Source organism: Lepisma saccharinum, chromosome 24 (assembly GCF_977018435.1).
Source record: "Lepisma saccharinum chromosome 24, izLepSacc3.1, whole genome shotgun sequence".
Classification (NCBI taxonomy): domain Eukaryota; kingdom Metazoa; phylum Arthropoda; class Insecta; order Zygentoma; family Lepismatidae; genus Lepisma; species Lepisma saccharinum.
In genome coordinates this window covers 49,764,049-49,785,743 of record NC_139252.1, presented here as the reverse complement: position 1 = coordinate 49,785,743, position 21,695 = coordinate 49,764,049, and the positions used below count along the sequence as shown (strand labels likewise).

The following is a 21,695-nucleotide window of genomic DNA, read 5'->3' as shown; positions in this document are numbered from 1 at the left end:
CACCATGTTTAGTTCTTATTTATTTATGGCATGCACTATTTATGTTATTTTGGTAGTATTCCAGAACTAATCAGGGCAAGAATTTACAATACCAGACCCTTCTGTAATTTCTATGCTACTACTTATACTCATGAAATAATTAGTCACGATGATTTATCTGAGGTTAACATCAGTGCTAAAATTGCAAATTCCTCCCTGGGTGATGCTTGTTGGATTAACATGAAGACAATGCAGCAATTTGTATGTGTGGGGAGAGGGGTTCTTACATAAATTATCCTAGTGGAGTTTCTTAACTTGGGACGAATGGAATCCATCCATATTTCCCTTCCTACTTCAAGCACAGGTCACACACCACCATGGGGAAATTGGGGAGCTACAAAAGAGTAGTGTAAGGCCTTCATGGAAACCAACGGCGACTGGGAGTTCATAATGCTGACCACACCATCTGGTTGGATGGTCGCCCACCTCTGCCGAGACATGTGGCAGTGAGACCAGCAGTCAGTACGCAGGGCCTGGCCCTTCTAGGCTGTTGCACCACTACAGTTATTACCACTTGAAGCAGTTGTTCCAATTAGATCGTCTCTCTAATGTGAATATTGCCATTTACCATGCAACATTGTATCATTAGATTTAACTTATCAGTATTTAAAACCATTACCAGAGAATCGAGAACACAATAAAAGTTTACTCGGGTGAAAATTCTAAGAACCCAATAATATATTGTCAAAATGTTCGGGCAATATGAGAAAAGTATGCGACTCTACCACCATCCAACAAAAATTGCTTGGCTTGAAAGTTAGATGAACTTAATTTGTTAATTACTAATAATGTATGATTACAATAAAATGAATCCATTCTATTTAAACTACAGATCCACTCTGAAAGAGTATCTGACCATACAGATTGAGACTTTTTAAAATACCTCTGCCCCATTCCTCTTCCTGTAGAAACAGCAGCATATGCAGCAGCAGAAATCTGAAAGCATTGTCATATCTTGTCTCCCTCTTCCTTGGAAAGTCAATTTTATGCCCCCTTCCCAATTACAAGGTAACCAAAAAAGTTCTTGCTGTTTTTGACGTCCCATTAATCATGCGCTCACAGAGAGGAAACGAAATGACGCACATGCCTGCCAAACGATCGGGAGTTAGTCTGACCATCGACTGTCAGTAATACAGGCACAGTGCGCACACACAGCAGTCATAGCTCGTCCATTGTCGAAGAGAAATAGAGGTATGGAAACAGCTTGTTCGCGTGTTTGTTGTATGACTTTAAAGTGGGCCTGTCAGCTGCTGCATTAAGTCGCTGCATTTGCCAGGCATTTGGGGAGAATGCCGTGAACAAACGCACTGCCAGGCATTGGTTTCAGAAATTCCGTTCGGGAGATGTAAGCCTTTCGGATGAACCTCACACTGGACGACCACATGTGTTGGATGATGAGGCCCTGAAAGCAGCCATCGAGGAGGACAGTGGTCTAACGTGTGATGAACTTGCAGAAAGGTTCAATGTTTCCGCTGAAACAGTCAGACTGCACCTGCATGGGATAGGGAACTCATACAAGTTAAGCAAGTGGGTACCCCACACATTGTCGGCAGCCAACAAGGAACGAGTGACAGCCTGTTTGTCCTTGCTCACTCGGCACCTGAACACACCCATATTTGATCACTTGCTCACTGGTGACGGAAAGTGGGTCCTCTATGACACTCCCAAGTGTAGCACACATTGCTTGTTGCCATGTGACCCTGTTCCTCCCACCTCAAGACCACCTCTGCACCCACGAAAGGTTATGCTCTCTTTATGGTGTAATTGTCGGCAAGTGGTGCATTACGAGCTGCTTCCACCTGGTCAGACCATCACTGCTGACCTCTACTCTCAGCAGTTGCAAAGGGTGCACCGTGCATTGCGGCAGAAGGAGCCAGCATTGGTGAATCGCAAGGGTGTGCTGTTCCTGCATGACAATCCCAAGCCACATGTGGCAAAGAGGACCCGGGAGACCCTTCAGCAACTTGGCTGGGAGTCACTGTGGCATCCACCATACTCACTGGACCTTGCACCAACAGATTACCACCTGTTTCATTCCCTCGACAACCACCTCTGTGGGAGATCCTTCGCCAATGAGGGAGACCTGCGGAACGCATTCTTTGCATCCAAGCCCGCTGAGTTTTATCACCAGGGTATTGTGCAGCTGCAGGAACATTGGCAAAAGGTGTTGGATGCTGATGGAGATTACTTCGAAACCTAAAGGTACACTGTATTGCTCTTTATTTATCACTGCTCTGGAACGGCCAGAACTTTTTTGGTTACCTTGTACCTGCACCTGGTGCTTATGGGAATATGGAGAGAACACATGATACCTCCTCCTACCAACCTGTCAGTGAGGAGAAAAAGGTATGGTTTCTCAGCTGCAGGAGAAATGTGCCTACACTAATGGCCATGAAAATAGGCAGCTGGGCAGAATTGCACTGGTGGCACATATGGGAAAAGCAAAGGGAGAGTGGGACAAAAGTTGCTGGTTCCCACGCACTGTGTGGCAACGTCACCTGTACTGCGTTGCCAAGTTTGAACATCAGACCAACCTCTCTACGGGCACTTTTGTGTCATCCATGACACTTTTTAGCTAATACTGTCAGTTTGTATCTATGAATCACACAGACCAACTGTAAGATGAGATCTTGCATTATCTTACACCTCTAAACACACGGGGTTGTGCTCCAATATGGTAACAGCACGAACTTCTGCCACTGGCCTAATTTCATGGGCATGCATTTAAACCCTGTCCCGGAGATGGAACAATTTCTAGTTTTTGCAGTATCTCAGAAATTATGTTATGGTTGTCTCTTTCTTGTGCAGAACAAAAACTTCATAAGATGTGGAAACTATTGGAATCACCTACCAAGTGAGGAGGTGGGGAAGACAGTTAGTTGCCTTCCAACAATTTTTGCCTCACACTATGGCCTCATAATCCTAAGCCTTGTATACCAAGATAAAGTATTCTGTCCTTGCCCCCCCCCCCCCCCAATTGCCACTACTGCTTGCCAACTGCATCTAAGGCCAAGATTTTTATGTACCCAAAACATGTCCCCATAAAAATATAGAAAAAAATCACAAAATATGTTTTCATTCTCTTCGCCAATTTCCTAGGTTCTATTGGGTTTCTCAGAAATTCTACTACCTGAACTGCTGACAGACCTGCATTCAGAGAATCAACACACTATTTGAGAAACTTGAATACAAGAAGCCTTGGTTTCATGGTGGTTTTCCATGATTTAAGCGAAAGGACTGCCACAATCAGATGAGAATTACCAAATTTATAGAGAATTCATATTTTGAATATTTGTCCACAACCACAGCGCATTCATTTGGCTATTGTGCCACGCAACAGCTGGAACCATGCTGCTTGCTGGCGAGATTGGATGTGCACGACTCCTCAACTCAAGCTTATGAAGTTTCTCTTTGACAAGGGCTAATTCTGTTCAACATGATATCAAGACCAGATCCAGGTCATTGGAACATGACACCTCTCTGTCTGCCGTGAATATCAGTGTTTGCTTTCATGCAGATGGATATGTTGTGAAAAAAGATTTGTATTCGCTTCTGTTTAGTTTGAGCAGTGGTGGCAATTGGGGGGAGGGGCAGTTGCCCCCACTTTTTGCCACAACACTATGGCCTTTAAAAAGAGAAAGTAAACTGTTCTGCTCAGGTACGCAAGCTTCAGGCATTCATAAACACACAAAGAAAGACTGGCACAGACTTAACTCTAACTCTACAACTATGCCTTTCTGCCTTATTTTCTTATTAAGCTCTTTTGGTTTTTAAGTTAATTTATTATTGCATACTTAATATCACCACAAATATATTCACGACCTTACGATAAAGAAAGGAAAGGTGCATGGATTACTTAAAAAAGATATTTAAGGAAATATGCTTTTATTACTTAATCTTTTAGTACTGATTTGTAAATATTTTTTTTAATTATAAGCAGAAGACTATGAAATATGTTGCATGAATACTTATAAGTTCTTCCTTGCCACGTTCTATGGCTACACATTATATACACATTTTATTGTGTACTGAACAATCTCATGCTAATATCTTATAGTGTTTTCCTTAGTGATAAACACTATGCTTCACACTGCAGCCTCAAAATCATAAGAGCTAAAGTGTATGTAGTGTTCTTGTCAGTTGCAATACAATTTCATAATTTTAAACATCCACAAAGCTCGGGATTTGCGCACTCGACCAATTAATAGCTTGTCACTTTTCGATTGTTACTCAACCTATCATTGAACAAAATAAAGTTAAGGGAGAGAAATTAAGGCAGCTTTCAGACCAAAGTAACAGATGACATTTTGATGGGAGGAGGGTTTACACTGAAGTGGCAAGAGAGATGATCCCACCTTTGGTCTCTACGAAGGCATTCACTGTGCAGACGTGACCATCAGATTATCGAGAAAATGGCCCAGTCCAAACGACATGTAAGTGACAAGTATCACTTGGATATAAAAGGTTGTCTTTATTCCTGAAGGTTCATTGTAGCTCTGGTGTGAAAGCTGCCTACATCTTAGTTGTCTCTGAAATTGTCTCTCCCTACTTACTGTGATAAAAAGAATGGAAATAGTGCATATCAGAATGCAAGTGCACAAACACACACTGTCATGGACCACTTACGGATAAGACAAAATACAATACTTAGATTTCAGAACCTGATGTGCTATAGTTCCCATGCACAGTCATGGGTACTTCTAGGGGGTGACGACACTAACAAAACTGTCACTGGTGCCGTTACAACCGAGAAGCATCCATGAATGTACATTACTCAATAATCTGTCTCTTTATACCACACGATCAAGTGTTCAGAAAACGTTCTTGACTTTTTCTTGAAAGTTTGCTCAAAGTTAAGCTTACAGGAGAATCTGTAATATTCCAATTATTCATAACACAATACTACAAATCACGAGTGCAAAACTGGGAAACAAATATGAGCCTCATGTATAAAAAAAATAACAATATAAGAGTTGTTACTAGGAACATTACGACAGAAGGAATGTTATTGTCCTAAAGATAAACTTATGTCCTTCACAGATTTTGTGGATGTACATCTTACATGCAAACAAAAGTACTTGACGAAGGACCTTCAAAAATAGCTACATAGTTTCTTAACACCTTCACTCCTCCATGACCTTGCAAAAAAGAAGTCACCTCTACATAAACTAAGTAGGTATATTTGGTATATGTGTATAAAAATCAATGTTGGATTTCAGATAATTCTTTAAGCAATGACTATATTTCACAATGCATTGTGTCACACAGAAACTGACTAGAGTACAAAACATATCCCTGAAAAAATGTTTGCTTATAACTTTCAAAAATAATAAATCTGCAACTTCTCCCATCATTTTTATTTGATGCGATCCTTCTTCAGTCAAAAATTTATCCTTAAATTAGTATTTTAAAATAAATAAAATACAATTTAATATTGTCATTGCTGGATTTTCAAGATTTCAATTTTTCTCTTAAAATTATCTACATAGAGGTATTTAACATTAATTATATATTGATTTTTTTTTTGAAATATAAATGACACTATGTAGTCAACAACTCATAATAATTTATGTGAATTAAAAATAATCATGATTTATAAATAACACAACCCTACATAAAAATACATTTAAAAAAGTCCACAAATAATTCTTGACGAGCACTGTCTTTCCAAACTGTCATTCTTGTAATCATACGGCTGTCCTCAAGTTGATACAGAGCTTCAAACTTTAATTTCTCTACACTTAAAAATATATAACTAGGTTTAAAGGTACAACATAGCACCAGCATATATTTAAACAGTTTAATAAGGGTAATCCTTTCTGCTTCTCTTATTAATCCTAAATAAGTCCGTACTGCAAAATGGAAATTTAAATGGGGAGGGGGAGTGAAGCTCTCGTAGGCTACTTTCCATTAATTGAGCTAATGGAAAAAAAATTGCATAATTAGTTTATTAGGGTGCTCTACCACACTTGATATATATTTATGTATATATATTTTATCACATTCATCAGTATAAAAGGACTATTTCCGTTCTCTGAGGAAGCTGAGCTTCGTGCTTCTCTTCGCATTCCTGCAACCCATTTACCAAACTTGGCGAAGGCTCAACTTGCGAGCCAGGGAAGTTAGCCGAGCTGATGGCATTTTATGGCAGGTACTTGAAGAGAACTTCTGATGAATAAAATCTCCTTTGGAAAAAAATAATAATAAATACACTGGACCAGATCTTAGCTCGCACACCATTTTCCATTATCAAGGGTCATTCATAGTGAACATGGTTCTTCCATTGTTTGCCATCCGATCCAGAACATCACTCACATACAAAGCTACATCAATCGTGTCCTCGTCACTTTGCTTGATGAATGGATGTTCCAACAGCTTATTGTACTTCGGTCTCTGAATCTCATCCTTAATTAAGCTGAAAGAGAGATAAAAATATCTAATATTACACAATAAACAAACAAAAAAATACACAAATCAGCACTTACATGTTTATAAATTACTGGACATCAGATTGAACCAAAAGTTGAGACAATGTTCTATGTTTAAAAACTAGACAAACTGTCAGAAAATGGGTACAGCACGGAAAGTGAATCCAGCATTATATTTTTTCTACCTCTTCAGCCTAACTGTAATGATAAGGATGAGATAAAATTCATGAAGGGGCACTCACAATGAACATCCATGCCCAGGGACACTAAACAGCTGGTCAATAACTCAACATCTTTGGCCACTGAAGTGGCATACAGTAAATGAGTGACATATGAATGAAATTGACTGTTTTTGTACCAAAATTTTGCCTTTTTATTTACCAAATATATGTGCCTCTATATATGCTGCTTTTGATAACGAAAAGTACCCAGTTTTTGCTGCAAATATTGATATTTTATTCACCATAAATATGTGGCTCCAGCAACATGCTTCTATCAGAGATCAAATTTGGGACACATTTTTTACAAGAAGAAAGAATTACCACTATACTTAAGAAAAGAGAGAGGGCAAAAGGTGAAGTGAGGGGGAGAGCAAAATGAAGAAACACACACACACATACCTATTTACACAAGGACCTGCCTTTTCTGATAGCTGTGCAGGTGTGAGCAATGGAACTTGCATGAATTCTACTTTGTTTTAGCACTGTTGCAAGGTCAGTACCTAACTCGACAAACCAAAAGTAGGCATGGTTCCACCATCATGCTTTGCTCAAGTACTCACCATGTGTTCACAAAATTCACAAATTCCACTGTAAACGTGTTTCCATTTTCATTGGGCGATAACCTAGGAGGTTCACCCTGGACCACCTGGTACAACTGCTCGAACACAGAATTCCATTTAGGGTATGGAAAGTGACCAGTAGCTACCTCCATCAGCGTGATACCTAAAGACCACACGTCGGAACGTACATCGTAGCCACGTGCTCTCTGGGGATCTATCCTCTCCGGCTATACAAACAAGAAGAAAAAGTTTACTTCAACAATTTGCACCCCTGTATAATTGATATGATACTATCACCAAAAAAAAAAATATATTGACAAATATAGAAAATACAGGGTGTCTACAAATGCAAATGCCATTGGTACACGGTGATGTTTTATGCACAAAATGTTCAGTTTTATAATCCCGACATTGCATTGCCGCCCAAGGCCTTTTTCACAACTAAGCCTCTATTGCCCGAGCCGATTTTGAGTAAAATGCAGAGTTTCAATTAAATGAGTGTAGATCGGAGGCTAATTGCCCCAGAGAGATAAGTGATATACCGTTGTACGCGGAATGAACCAGAGATTCAGACTATATGAATTTTTTGAAAATTCGGCGTATATGTGGCAGGGGGGTGGGGGCTAACTCTCAAAATTCCAAAATTTCGGGAAAAAAAAATTTGGTTCCGCCACCCTCCCCCAAGAAAAAAATTACATGACAGTGTCGACATGCACATGGAAATGATCGCTGACATGTATGGAACACAAAAATATTTGCATTATTATCATATGACCGACCAATGTAACTTGAGTTGTACCCCCAAAAAGGAATGGTCGGCACGCCACTGATTCAAGCTTCAAAATGCAGCGGTACCTTGAAATGACTATAGCTCAGAAACTAAATGCCCTAGAGATATGAAAGATATACCGTTGTACGCAGAATGAATCACAGATTTAGACGATATATAATTTACGCACATTCGGCGTATATATGGAGGGGGAAAGGGGGGAAATCCCCTGAAAATACTTATTTTTTTTTAAAAAAAAATGGGGTTTCGTCCCCCCCCCCCCGCCCTCCGAAAAAAAGGATATGAAAAGTTCAAAATGCACATAGAAATTATCGCTGGCATGTAAGAATATTTGCATCATTGTCGTATGACCAATGTAACTTGAGTTGTACCCCCGAAAGGAATGGCCACCGATTCAAGCTTCAAAATGCAGCGGTACCTTGAAATGACTATAGCTCAGAAACTAAATGCCCTAGAGATATGAAAGATATACCGTTGTACGCAGAATGAATCACAGATTCAGACGATATATAATTTATGCACATTCGGCGTACATATGGAGGGGGAAAGGGGGGAAATTCCCTCAAAAATACTTTTCTTAGAAAAAATAGTGTTTCCCCCACCCCGAAAAAAAATGTCAAAATGCACAAAATGCAAAATTTATGCAAATTTGGTGTATATATGGAGGGGGAAGGGAGAAAACCCCAAAAAATTATTTAAAAAAATTGTCACCACCCAAAAAATGTCCTCGCACTTGGGCACAAAACGACACCTACGCACAACATTCACAGACGAAAAGCTAGAACGTAGTGACAGATGAGCGCCAACTCTTGCAGCTGCTTGAAATTCTATTTTTAGACAATGCTGGGTAACCCCTGTTGCCACTTGTGCTAAAAAAAAACAAAGGTTTCCTTCAGCTGTGCAATGTGCTTCCACCTGGAACCCTTTGATTAGAAGGCAACATAATTGTCACTATTCCATCATGGGCACAATGTACTTGAAATTGTAGTTCAGATAAAACTGATCTAAAATAGTTTCATAATATGCTTAATTATGTGATCATGTAGAACAGATATTGCCTTAGAAAATTTTACCAATGTCACAGAAATGCCTATCTTGAGCAATACCGATTAACTTCCACAATCTGTAATGCACTTTTTGAAAAAGCTTAAATAATTGAAGCAAAAAATAAGTAAGAAGAGTTGAACTTAGTTGTATATACCTTAGCAACTTACTTCCCTCTATGAAACAAATGCTATAGCAAAAAGTAACAGGAACCAAAGAAAAGTCTTCCAACCAAACATTTTCCTCAGAAATACTTACAGCCATGTATGGCCTGCAGCCAGCATCCCTTGTTCTAGCTATGGAGTCCACCAGTTGTCCTGAGATACCAAAATCACACAGTTTGATGTTTCCCCGCTTATCTAAAAGGATGTTGCTTGGCTTCACATCTCTGTGGATGATCTGCAGCGTCTCCTTTAAGTAGTTCAGGGCTTTTACAGTCTGCAGAGGAAAAGAATCAGATTAATACTCCATCTGATGTTACAGCACATAAATTACTATGTGCATAACAATATACACTGTGCAAACCATTCTACGGAAGACAATATACGAGGATTCTGGACTTAATCAAAACTTAAAATGAAGTGTTGTCTCTCTCTGCAGACACCTGTTTCAATGGGGTCTGCCATTTCTGTTTCCTTTTCGTATGCACTGTTTTCCACGTATTGTTTTAACTTTTATGTTTTTTTTGTTGAGAAACACTTACTGTGGAGATCCATCTTCCGAATAGGTACGGCTGTATAATCTATCGTTGCCAGATCAGTTAACTCTGAGAAGCCCAGCTGAGATAAAATCATTCCAGCCAGTATTTGCAGCCATGTCCAGCTGGGATAATTTATTCCACACAGTGGCTTTGCAATTTTGGGAACATACTGGAGCTCAGTTTCAGACATGCATGTTTATATTGCTACGTGAGCCTTGAGATGCATCACTAGTAATTTGATTGTGGCTCTAAGGAGAATGGGGAAAACTCTAGATTAAATACTTGCTTTTACACACACACACAAACAGACGTGAGGCATGTTGCTTTACATTTTAAACCTTTTCCTCAGAAACTATGAGCATGTACTTACAACCTAATCTGTATTGAATAAAGGAACATGTGACTTGTAACTTTACCATTAATAGTTTCCAAGATATACAATTTTATTTAGTGGTACAGAGTTCCTCTTTTGCACTGAAAACATGCTGGGCGTTAAATATAATACTGCAGAAAGCAGTCAGGACATCTAAGGTTTAAGTACAGCAGCTATGGCAGTAAGGTATGCATTTGCCTGCCAGGAACTTGATCCTGCACTGCTCTTGAATTGAGTCTGCCACATTGAATTAACTACACAAGCTCACATACATTTTCACATAATCCTCAGAATATCAAGAGTATGTAAGAAAAAAATAGTCTTTAATTGAGGGTATTTGTTCACCAAAAGTGTACCAATTTTCCGTGCAAAGCAGCATTTAGAACAATTTAGTAAGTAAGAAAGTTAACAGTAGACGTAAAAAAATCAAACAATGTTGACATTTGAAACATTAGCAAAGGATGACGACTACTAAAAACTTCCGTTCTTTTGAAATTATAAAATTACACGCAATCCTCTTAATAAAATGAAAACTGGATAATAGTCTACTGTATTTAGAAAATAATAGGAATACATACCGCAACTGTTATTTTTCCTAAAATGTTTTCAGGTATCCTCTGCATTAACTTCTCATAGATAAATTTATAAAATTTGTCCAGAGAAGTATCCATCAGCTCCATGCAAATCCAACAGTCACCCTGCAAATGAAACAGAAGTATTTAAGTCAAAATATATATAAAAGAAATATGTGCCAAATTTACAAATATAAATCCTGCAAAGTGGCTACATACAATTATCATATATTTTATTTCAAGTTTTTCACAGGATTCTATTATTATTACAGTTACTTCTGGAATAACACGTGACCTATGCAGAAGTGCTACAGTGTCAACCTCTCTGCCAGAGCGCAACATGGAAAGTGCATTCTTGCAGGGTACTGAGGCAGGACCACATGTTGTTCTGTGATTTATTCATATGTTTGTGATGTGTCCCTACAGAGCCTTACAAGATGGAGAGTTTAGATAAATGGAAATTACTGGAACTGGGATAATGTGTATGACTGTCGTCATAATGGTATTTTCAATACATGTATTACTAGTGAAATAGTTGCCCTACATGTGGACAAATGTTTTATGGTGTTTATATGTTTGAATATATGTGTCGGTGGAGGTAATTAACAAACTCGCATACACTCAAAATTATCATTGTAGTATATGTGTGAGAATATGCCAGATTATTCTGGAAAAAAAATATTCCTATGTGAAAACTTGAAATTAGCACACTGTCAATGTTTCGTAAGTTAAATCAATTCCATTGATCATAAGACATAACGTGGAAAAATGAGTATTATTATTATACAGCAGTTAATCTGATTTCACCTACACACTATGGAAATTTCTGATTATTTTATTGACACGCAAAACCTAACTGTCTAACAAGCAACACAAAAGGTAAGATATTACAAAGGTGCAGTGATGAGTCATGAGACCTGGAGAAAATAGCACAAGAGTCAAATCTTTTTTATCACCTGCAGCTGTCTGCAACATAAAGTCATTATGATTTCTTTCTATTTCTGTTTTGCAACCAGGTATCACAGACTATTCTCCCACTTTGAATTTCTGCAGAAGTAAAAGATGGGTTTACATCAAACAACATAACCATCATCAAGCTGGATTTCAGTGTTGGTTTTTTGGGAGAAATAAATATGAATAAAATCCATGAAACTATGAAGTAGCAAAATGTAGCTAAGAAACCTCAAAAATAACATACAAACAAAAAGAACCATAAAAAAAATACTGAAAAATAATCAACAGGGTGTCTACCCAAACAACAAATTCAAATTTCTTGACTTTTTCTTGACCTATTTTTAGTTTTTCTTAACCTTCATTTACCCCTATTTAGGTAAAGCTGGAAATTAGCAATTAAGAAAATAAATATTTAATTAAAAAAGAACCTTACCAAAAAGTCAGTTAAGATGAAAACTGAAGATATTAAACACTTGCTTATCTATTAATGCATCCAGGACTGCAATTGGCAGACTAGCAAGGCTCTGGTGTGTGGACTCACAGCCCATAGAATCTACTGTGGGGCTCGTGTTGTTGTCCCTATATATATTTGTGATTGCCCCTTCATCCATGTTATCTTACCACCATTCATCCTCATCTTCGCGATTAGCCAAATGGGCAGAAAAGTGAAGTAAATTAAACTAAATTAGTCAGTCTTTGTGATAGCAAAAATTCTTGACAACAAGTATAATTTCTTGACTTTCCATTGACTTCTTGACCTACTTGTTGATTTCTTTACTTTGTCTTGACTGGTAGACAACCTGAATAATTGAAAATGCTTTTATAAAAATGCTTTCTCATTAAAACTGAATGAAACCAACTACAATTATATTGAAAGTCATTCTCAAGTCCTACCTCTTTAAATAGTGCTCCATAAAACTGAACAATGTATGGGCAGTCGTTCGACTTCATCACAACTTCCAGATCCATCAGCAGCTGTTTCTGCTCCTTTTCATCCACTGTTGATCGTATCCTCTGAAAACAAAAACAGGCAAATCAATTCTACATATATATATAGAGGGTGCAAAACAATTGAAACGATGCTTATAAATAATGTAGTTTCATACATCACAAGATTAATTGATTGAATTAAAATTGTTGGGTGCGTTGGCACATATGGCCATTTTGTACCAGTCAATGCATACGAGGAAATATCCCCTTGTCTAAAAATCTTACTTAAACATTTAAAGCAAGTGGTGCAAAAAGACCCTTGAGAAAAGTTATTACTGCAACGTTGTAAAGGGACCTGCACAAGACAAACGCAACAAATTAAAAAGTAAGAATAGACTAGAAGCTTCCTCAGACAGTGGAAGAGTCCAGCTCTTCGTAAAAAGCTAAAAAACATTTGATAAAACACTGTCGTCATCTTGCAACAGGATTGACAAACAGTTGGGAAAATTATAAGTCTGCCTGAGGAGAGCAGAATCTGCACCTTCAACAAGAATATGCGACATTACAAAAATGACAGGATACGCAGCCTTTACAAGTGACCGAAGGATGACATTGCATTTCCTGTTCTAGTCTCTGAATGTGGAAATGTGGTGTTTGTGAAACGGCAGAGAAATGTCGAATTGGTGTTTTAAGTCCACTTTATGCACAGTAAAGCTAATTGGGACTGAACCTACAGTTTAAAGTGGGATCTGAACCACTACGTGCCTTCACCACGTATCGAACCCGGGAACCCTTGATTACAAGGCAACGACGCTAAGACAGAGAATTGTTTTCGAAGCATTTAAGTGGAAGAATGAATGAAAATATTTTCTTCAGCACATGGTATTTTGGTGCATCTTAAATAAACATAATAATGGTTCTCTACACTAAATGTGCTGAATACAAATTAAAGACAAGAACTAAACTAATCAATTCAACACATTTCTCATGATACATACCTTAACAGCCATAACAGTGTTGCTCTTCCTGTGCACCATTTTGTTGACTGTTCCGAAAGCCCCTCTGCCTATTTCTCCCAGATCTTGCAGGTCATCCGAAGTAAAATCGTACACCTGAAACATTTACCACATTTGTAGCTGGTTCTTAGTAATTACTACTTATTTCTCTGCAGCTGGCAAGGATTAAATTTTAACCCTTTCAGCACATATGCACAGTTATATGACGGCAAGTGTACCATCTTTTACCCTTTTTTTATGAAAATTAATTTCACTGTTACTATGTACTTAACTTTCAGATACAAATAAAAAATGCTACAGCTTACAATATAACTTGCAAAAATGTAATTTTCTTCAAGCATCAGTGTTACTATCAACCAAAAATTTCAAGAATTTCTTTTTTTTTTTTGTTCACTTCAATCTCTTTTTCCTAAATATTTAATGAGTGGCAGATATTGATGCTAATAAGGCAACATTTATATTCAATCTGAGTTAATTTGATCAGTGTTGCAAACCTAATACAATTTCAGTACAAGCAGTAATAGCAAAAGTTATGTCTGTCAAAGGAGCAAATGCAAAGCGCACACGCCACAAGGACAAGTAGATAAAAAACAAAGTAGCAGCACTTTGTGTTCTCATCAAGTGAGCAAGTTAAGAACTGAAGTATCAAACATTTGCAGTAAAACAATCAGTAATCAACGTCGAAACATGTATGCACAAGCACTCAAAAATTAAGAACATACATTATCTATGATTTGTATAGAATAGAGGAAAATGTAGATGTACGGTCTCCACACTGAAAGGGTTAATATGAAATTGTCAATGAAATCAAATAACTTCTTTTGTTTTGCTTTACGTTTACTATATGCACAGTACAGTTCATCGGGGCTGGACCTGCAGTTTAAAGTGGGATCTGAACCATCATACAATGGGCCTCCACCAGGTATAGAACCCAGGAAAGGCAACAACGTTACCACTACGCCATCAAGGAGACCTCAAATAACTTGTACTCAATTTATTTTGTGTTGTTTTCTTGCTACTTTTGGCTAATTGCAACAATGAGTATCAATGATGAATTGGTGAAAAATCACACACACAGATGAGACAGCACATGAAACCACACCGATAATTATACTCACTGTGAGTAGGTATTAGTCTTTCATTAGACTGCATGGAAACTAAATAAACACTAACCACCACCCATCTACTTACTCAAACTTTTCCACTGTTGAGTACACATTTGGACACCAAATATGTGAAAGACATCAGTTCATTATTAACAATTATAGTGGCACTGAGAGCATTTGCCCTGCTTCTAATATGTGAACATAAGCCCCTTGGCCAAAACATAACTAATGTAAGCCAGTGAGTTGAAAGAACAAATATTGGAGTGATGAACCACTTATCAGGGACATAACACAGATACATCACTGATGGTACCATAAAAATGATCACAGCTCTTTGTAAAATAACATCCCCAGACTAAAAGTGCTCATATGAGAAAAAATAAAGTCCTTACAATAATTTCCTTACCAATTCAGGAGATACTTGTAATTTCCCTGTTGACTGCATGCTCTGGCACATTCGAAACTTCTCCCTGTAAAAGAAAGACAGCATCCATCATGACATGTGCATACACACAGGAGACAATTTAACATACTGATAACATTTTTTATGGACACATTTTATAAATCAATGAAAACACTGCTTTTTGTTCATAATGAAAAACTATTACAAAATAATTCAGTAAATCTTACTATTAACATGGTAACTACTTTAATAATAATATTTACTGTATTATTCAGTAATATCCAACACTGATAGTGACACTGGGCTTCGGTTACAGGATACATGCAGGTTTCTCTCTCCCGGGGGAAAGTTAACAACTTTTCTCCTGAAATTTCGGCCTCTGTTTGGGACCATTGGCCATCCACCATCATAAGGAAATTGGAGAGCTACGAATGAGTAGCATAACCCAGTCATGGAACAACAATGACTGGGGGGTTCGTCGTGCTGACCACACATCACCCCGTAACTGATTGGATGATCTCCCCCAGGTGGGAGTGAGGCCGGCAGTCGGTACGTAGGTCTTGACCCTCACGGGCTGTTGCACCATGAGTTGTTATATTATTTCATTGCCTATTTAACAAAATTCAGCACACAAAACAAAGTTTTCATCCAGTTCAGTGCTAGGGACAGGCCTATTGACCAAACGGTGGCTACCGAGATGGAGTTGTCTTTAATCATGACCACAGCAAACAAGTCTGGCATCAGCTACTTGTCAAACATGTGCCAGTGAACATGGAGAATGGTGCCCACCACAGTATGAGTTTAGGTTGGACCATAAAGAAATCGAGGTGGCACAATGCATTCATAATATGTTCAGGGAAAGTTCACTGTCCAACTGCAAAGCCAACGTTTGGTTTGTGCAGTTTGCAATGAATCTTTGAAAGCGAGCATCATTCAAGAATTTCACAAGAAGTGGATCAACCAGCTTTGATAGGCGAGTCAGATCCTAGTCAAACATGCTTGGAGCTCAGTATAAAAATGTGCTGCCAGACTTCATCTCCACAAGATCAGAAAGGTGACGAAACTGAACAGACACATTACTCACAAACCACCAGGTGAATGTGAGATATCGAGTCCGAACACTTCCTCTTCACTGATGTGAGACAAGATATGAAACCCGCCGTAGTAAATCGCATCATCAACTGTGTTGAAAAATCGATTTTGTGCAACTGAGTCAATGGCTGTCTCTGGGAAACACCAAGCAAAATGCCCACAAGAGATCTCCACCTGAATTAGTTCTTGTTACTGTGTTTTGGACAACATGCAGCACAAATCCAGGGTGAAACGATCAATGCAGGTCATTCTGCAATGTTTCAACTTACATTATAGTGCAGGAGGCCTTAGAAAGATTGCTTTGCGGGCTTACAGCAGACAACAATATGGGGGGTGTGTCTGCGAGAACCAATCAGGTCCGCGAATGAGCGAGCCCGGTTGAAACAGCTAGCTCGCTGCACCCTTCTGGAGGTGCAGACGACACGAGAGTATCAGCAATAGTGTGCAAGCGACGTCTGCTGTTAGCCCGCGTTTCTAAGGCCTCCTGCACTATAACTCTGTTTATAGCATCATTTTAGAATGGAAATATGAAAGTAATGATTCCTGTTGCAAGAAATAACACACTTTTAGGCATTTCTCTTTGCTTACAAACACATGCATCAAATCACGTTCTTAGAAATATGTGAAAAATCCACCATCACTGCAGTTACATCTTAATATTTTACATTCCCTAACTTTGTAAGTTATAGATCAATTTCTCAGACTTATTAATGTTTACCGGGTCAGTGGGAATCTTGCCATGGTTGTTATGGACATTATTAATTTCTCGAAGAATATTTTCCATTTTATATTGGGTTAGAACACTACCTCTACTCGCACACCACAACCTTTCAATGTGTTTGTACTTTCATCCTTTACCATTGCAACTAACCAATACAAGAAGTGGAGTTCAATACACAATAAAAAAAGGATAAAGCTAGCAAGGTCTCACTCCACCATGCCATGAAGGCAGATAGGGAGCATGTGGAAGTAGAACCTACAATGGAGAGGATGTGATCTACACCATACTCTGGCCGTTTCAAGACCCACTTCTGTATTGGAGCTCCAGTGGCAGCAGCATCTCCATCTGAAAAGGGTCCACGTTTGAATGGGATCTTGGGAATGGATTTGACTAGGACACTTTACTCTTTCAATTCCTCACGTGGCTGAGACACACACACACACACACACCTTTTATGCATTTGTTATCTTCTCTATGCCAAAAATAATAAAAAAAATAATATCAATTGATTGATCGAGTTGGTGTTCTAAGTCCACTTTATGCACAGTAAGGCTAATTGGGACTGTAAAGTGGGATCCAAACCACTATGTGCCTCCACCGGGTATTGCAAAAAAAAATTCAAGGAAATAAACAAAATTAAAAAGTGGCCGCGGTGGCTCAGTTGGTAACGCGTCTGACTACCATGCTAAAGGTCCCGGGTTCGATACTTGGCCGGTTCAAATCCGGGAACTTTTCTAACATTGGAAGCGGCTCCGGCACCCACCCAGCAGTCAGGGGCGTGATGCTGAATCACATCATCCCCACTCACGACCGGATCAAAAAAGTGTGGGGCATTACCCCCACCCCGCTTCATGACGTGGTTCTAAGCATAGAGGAGCACTTTACCTTTTTTTATAAACTAAATGAAATATTTGACCACATAAAAGTTCACCAATAATTATGAATTACTACATAATATGCAGTAAAAAAATTATGCTGTAAGAGCATCATAATGACTTAAGTTGCACCATAAAGGTTTCAATTACAATAGAGTGTAAGTTTCAAACTGAGATCCCACATGATGATAATAATTCTCTTTGCCATAAAACCATGTACTAAGCCTCAGGTTGAATTGTTCTCACGTAACGTGCAGGTGCAAGAAGAATACATAGCAATCATCACGTGACGTCGGAAGTAAGCGGCAGTTGATGTTGACCTACGGTACATAAGAACTCTGACATAACTGCTCCAGGTTCTTGTTTATAGGTCTTTTAATTTCTCCTCCAAATACCATAGCCACGTCTCAATCTATGGACGTGATGCATTAACTATGTGACTCTTCAAGCACTCACACACATCTCAAACCTTTTACTTATCATCACAGGCTACCTAACAGCTTATGGCTCTGCAAAATTTGCTGCATTTAGGATGAGTGCGGACACGTATCTAGAAATATATTTGGGGGGGTCCCAAACTAAGTGTCTCAATTATACAAATAATAATAATATAAATGTTTAATACATTAATATATAGATTTATTCATATGAAAAATAATTAATATTGTACTGTTATTATTACATGAATCTTTAAGGAGAATCGAGATATAACATTGTAGCCATTATCTACCTTAGACGTAGTTACGATCGCAAAAATTTGTATAAAAAAAACTGTCATAGCAAGGAAATGAATGTCAAAAAGATAAAGAATGAATTTATTGAATAACAAAAAATAATGTTAGACCCAGGTGCAAAGTTCCTGAATAATATTTTATGAATGTTATTATATGTAGTAACATGCATAAATCTTTGGTATTGGTAACGGCTAACGAGATGGCTTCCGTGGGTTTTTGCTGACGTAGTACGAGTTGTTCTACTATTTGGTGCGGGGGAGAGTGGTGGACTGTCATCTGCTAATGCTGCAGCAGGCAGGCAACGGGAGACTCGCTGGGGCAGTAAGGAACTGTTTCTTTCTTCGCACCACCCCTCAAATCCCAAAATAGACGTGACTCCCTCCTTCCCCATATCCCTCTGTCTCCGTTCATGTAGGGGCCTACTCCTTAGTGTTCACCTATACTGTCATTTAAAGCCATATGATTGCAATATAATCCTTGCCTTCCAGTAAATTCGGTGGAAATAAATAAATAATCCTTTATTATTGATCAAGTGGTAAACGTGCATTTTTTCATTATTTATCTTTTGTCCTTGTTAAATCCTATATCTGGGAGGGGGTCCAGACCCCTTTCCTAAATACATTCATTCTTGGATGAGTGGTGTATTATCGCTCTCACAAAAATTCTCTTCTAACCCCAATGCAATGTTCACCTTGACGTTGAGAGCAATACAAGTAACTTTCCTATGCAAAATGAAAACCCTTGATTTTTTCCAATGCTCAACACGTTAGAGACAGGAAGGAATTATCAGCGTCAGTCAAGCCATGACACATTACTGGTTTATGAGTAAAATTGGTGATAACCTTAATGTTAGTTTTCTGATATAAAATTATGGGAAAAACAGCAAAAGAGGGGGGGGGGGGGCAATCAAGCGTGAGCAAGATCTCTCTTCAATGTAAAAGAAAAAAGAAAAGAAAAAATAGACCACAGAACATGCAGAAACAGATTAACAGAACATAATATTCAGCGTGAACTTGTCGGCATAATTATCTGCACTGTCCTGAATATAAACACAGATTTTATTGACTACTTAATGTTATAAACTGCACATTCTTACTTCTTACACACAGTAACTTTTCAAAAACTTCTTGTTTGTATCATCAGATACGACGGTACTGAAAGAAACTGGTGAAATCACTTACTTATTGTATTCATCCAACATGACAGATTATTTATTTCTGATAAAACATATGACCTTATGGATTCCCACAGATAGAGATGCTGATGCTTGAACACTGTAACAATATATCACTAGAGGCATGCATATTTTGTTCTTGACGAAAACACGAAACGTGAAATAACACATTGTAATGTTAATTTTTCAGGTTTCTGAAAGGTGCGAGGTGCATTTTCCTAGCCTGTTTTGTCACGAAATAATGCGAAATAGATTTTTAAACATGAATTTTAGACATTATTTACAGACGAGACACTTTCTGAAGTCACAAGCATCCTGAGTGTTATGCAATTCACGGAAAATTGATTAATTCTGATGCAAATATTTGAGAAGCAAGAATGGACCTCTTTATGCAGGAATAAACTTAATATTCTGGTAATGACATAAATGTGCTATTAGAAGGGATATGTTTATTTTGTGTAGTAAGTGCAGTTTTTAAATCCAATTTGGGATTATATTCAATTTTTAAAAATTAAAATGTCATTTTATATACCGCTTTTTCACAGTGAAATTTTATTTTATTTACTGCTTTTGAACCTGAAATTGACTGTTTTTGTACCGAAATTTTGCTCTTTTATTTACCAAAAATATGTGCCTCTAGAAATACCATCACATCATCGGGTCTGGTGATACAAATGACAAGTTTTGTGGCATGTCACCAGGTAATAAGTAATAATGTGCTGTTTGGTTCTAAAAAAATGAATGAAATAAATTTTCAAGCACAAGGCATTTGGTAGTATCTCGTCACATGAACACAGATGCTCTGTATTGTAAAATAAATGAAGGGCACGGGTGTAAAACATGAGAGACATTTTGGTAACTTTTAAGTTACAAAGTAAAATGTGCCATTCTTCAATTTTTGAGTGAAATTGCCATGTCATACAATTTGCATTGGACCCAATGAAGCCTTGTGAAATTGGTAAACACACATGAAAACAATTTATCTACAGTATAGCTTCTAATAACCATTTTTCTTCATGAACTCAGAAATAACCAAAATGTCACCGTCACTTACCATGTTTTACACACGAGCCCTTCAAATTACAACTATTGTGATTAGACGAAACTGATGAAGGGACAAATACACAGGGACAAACACAATGCCCCCAATCATTTACTTTCTTAACAATAAGAAAATACCATCATCATTACTTACCGTAAAGTACTATGATAACAAACATTTTGTAATAAATTTTTTCAATTGTGCATTTTTACCTCGTATCGTGGCTTAGTAATTATGTGTCTTCACGTATCATGCTTTCCCTTGAGCTGGTTTAAATTACTTCACTTTTCTGGTACTCTTGGCTAATTACGAAGATGAAGGTCAGTGATGAAATTGATGAAGACACGCTCACAAAGTACACCCATGTCCAGCTGAGATTCAAAACCAGGACCCCTGGCATCATAGCATGCTAACCACTCCACCACAGAGATCAACACTCTCTTAAAGACAAGATGGGATTTTTGGCATACTGTGCAAAGGCTTATGCAGTCCAAACTTACGCCCTTTAGCACTCAGCTTATCCTCCACGCAAAAGACATTTCAAGAAGCATGCTGATGGAGTAATGTCCTGAACAGAATAGATAATACAAACACACGTGCCGTTTCTGGCAACGTAAGAGTGGTATCGTCAGTGGCATCATGCTTGCCACTTTAGTTCACATGCGGTTCACAAAAGAGAAACCTTCGGTGCTGGTAATGGTAACAGTCTCCCATGCAAGTACAGCTTTTCTATCTGCTGTTGAAAAGAATTTACTTCAATCGGACTATGAATGTCAAATTTATGAAGAAAGAATACATAAAGGTGGTGTCCCATTGTATTAACTCCCCTATTTTACCTCCTCTTACCAATTTTCACTCAAGTTTACTATTTGTTCCTAGTGAAAGCCTTATTTAATGTCGAAATGTGGAGGATTTCAAGTA

The 21,695-nt window shown here is 38.1% G+C and overlaps 1 protein-coding gene across 4 annotated transcripts in view; it reads right to left on the bottom strand.

Moving 5' to 3' along the window:
* Positions 1 to 5,381: 5,381 nt before the first annotated feature.
* The window catches only part of LOC145978275 (dual specificity mitogen-activated protein kinase kinase 4-like), a 36,064-nt gene continuing 19,750 nt past the window's right edge, over positions 5,382 to 21,695 (bottom strand). For all 4 annotated transcript variants that reach the window (XM_083110791.1, XM_083110792.1, XM_083110794.1 and 1 more), the window contains 7 exons: positions 15,140 to 15,203; positions 13,610 to 13,723; positions 12,576 to 12,695; positions 10,734 to 10,853; positions 9,341 to 9,520; positions 7,249 to 7,475; positions 5,382 to 6,454 (listed from right to left, as the gene is read on the bottom strand). In XM_083110791.1, the coding sequence (XP_082966917.1) occupies positions 6,289 to 6,454; positions 7,249 to 7,475; positions 9,341 to 9,520; positions 10,734 to 10,853; positions 12,576 to 12,695; positions 13,610 to 13,723; positions 15,140 to 15,203 (991 nt within the window). In that variant the 3' untranslated portion in view covers positions 5,382 to 6,288. The remainder of the gene's footprint in view (positions 6,455 to 7,248; positions 7,476 to 9,340; positions 9,521 to 10,733; positions 10,854 to 12,575; positions 12,696 to 13,609; positions 13,724 to 15,139; positions 15,204 to 21,695) is intronic.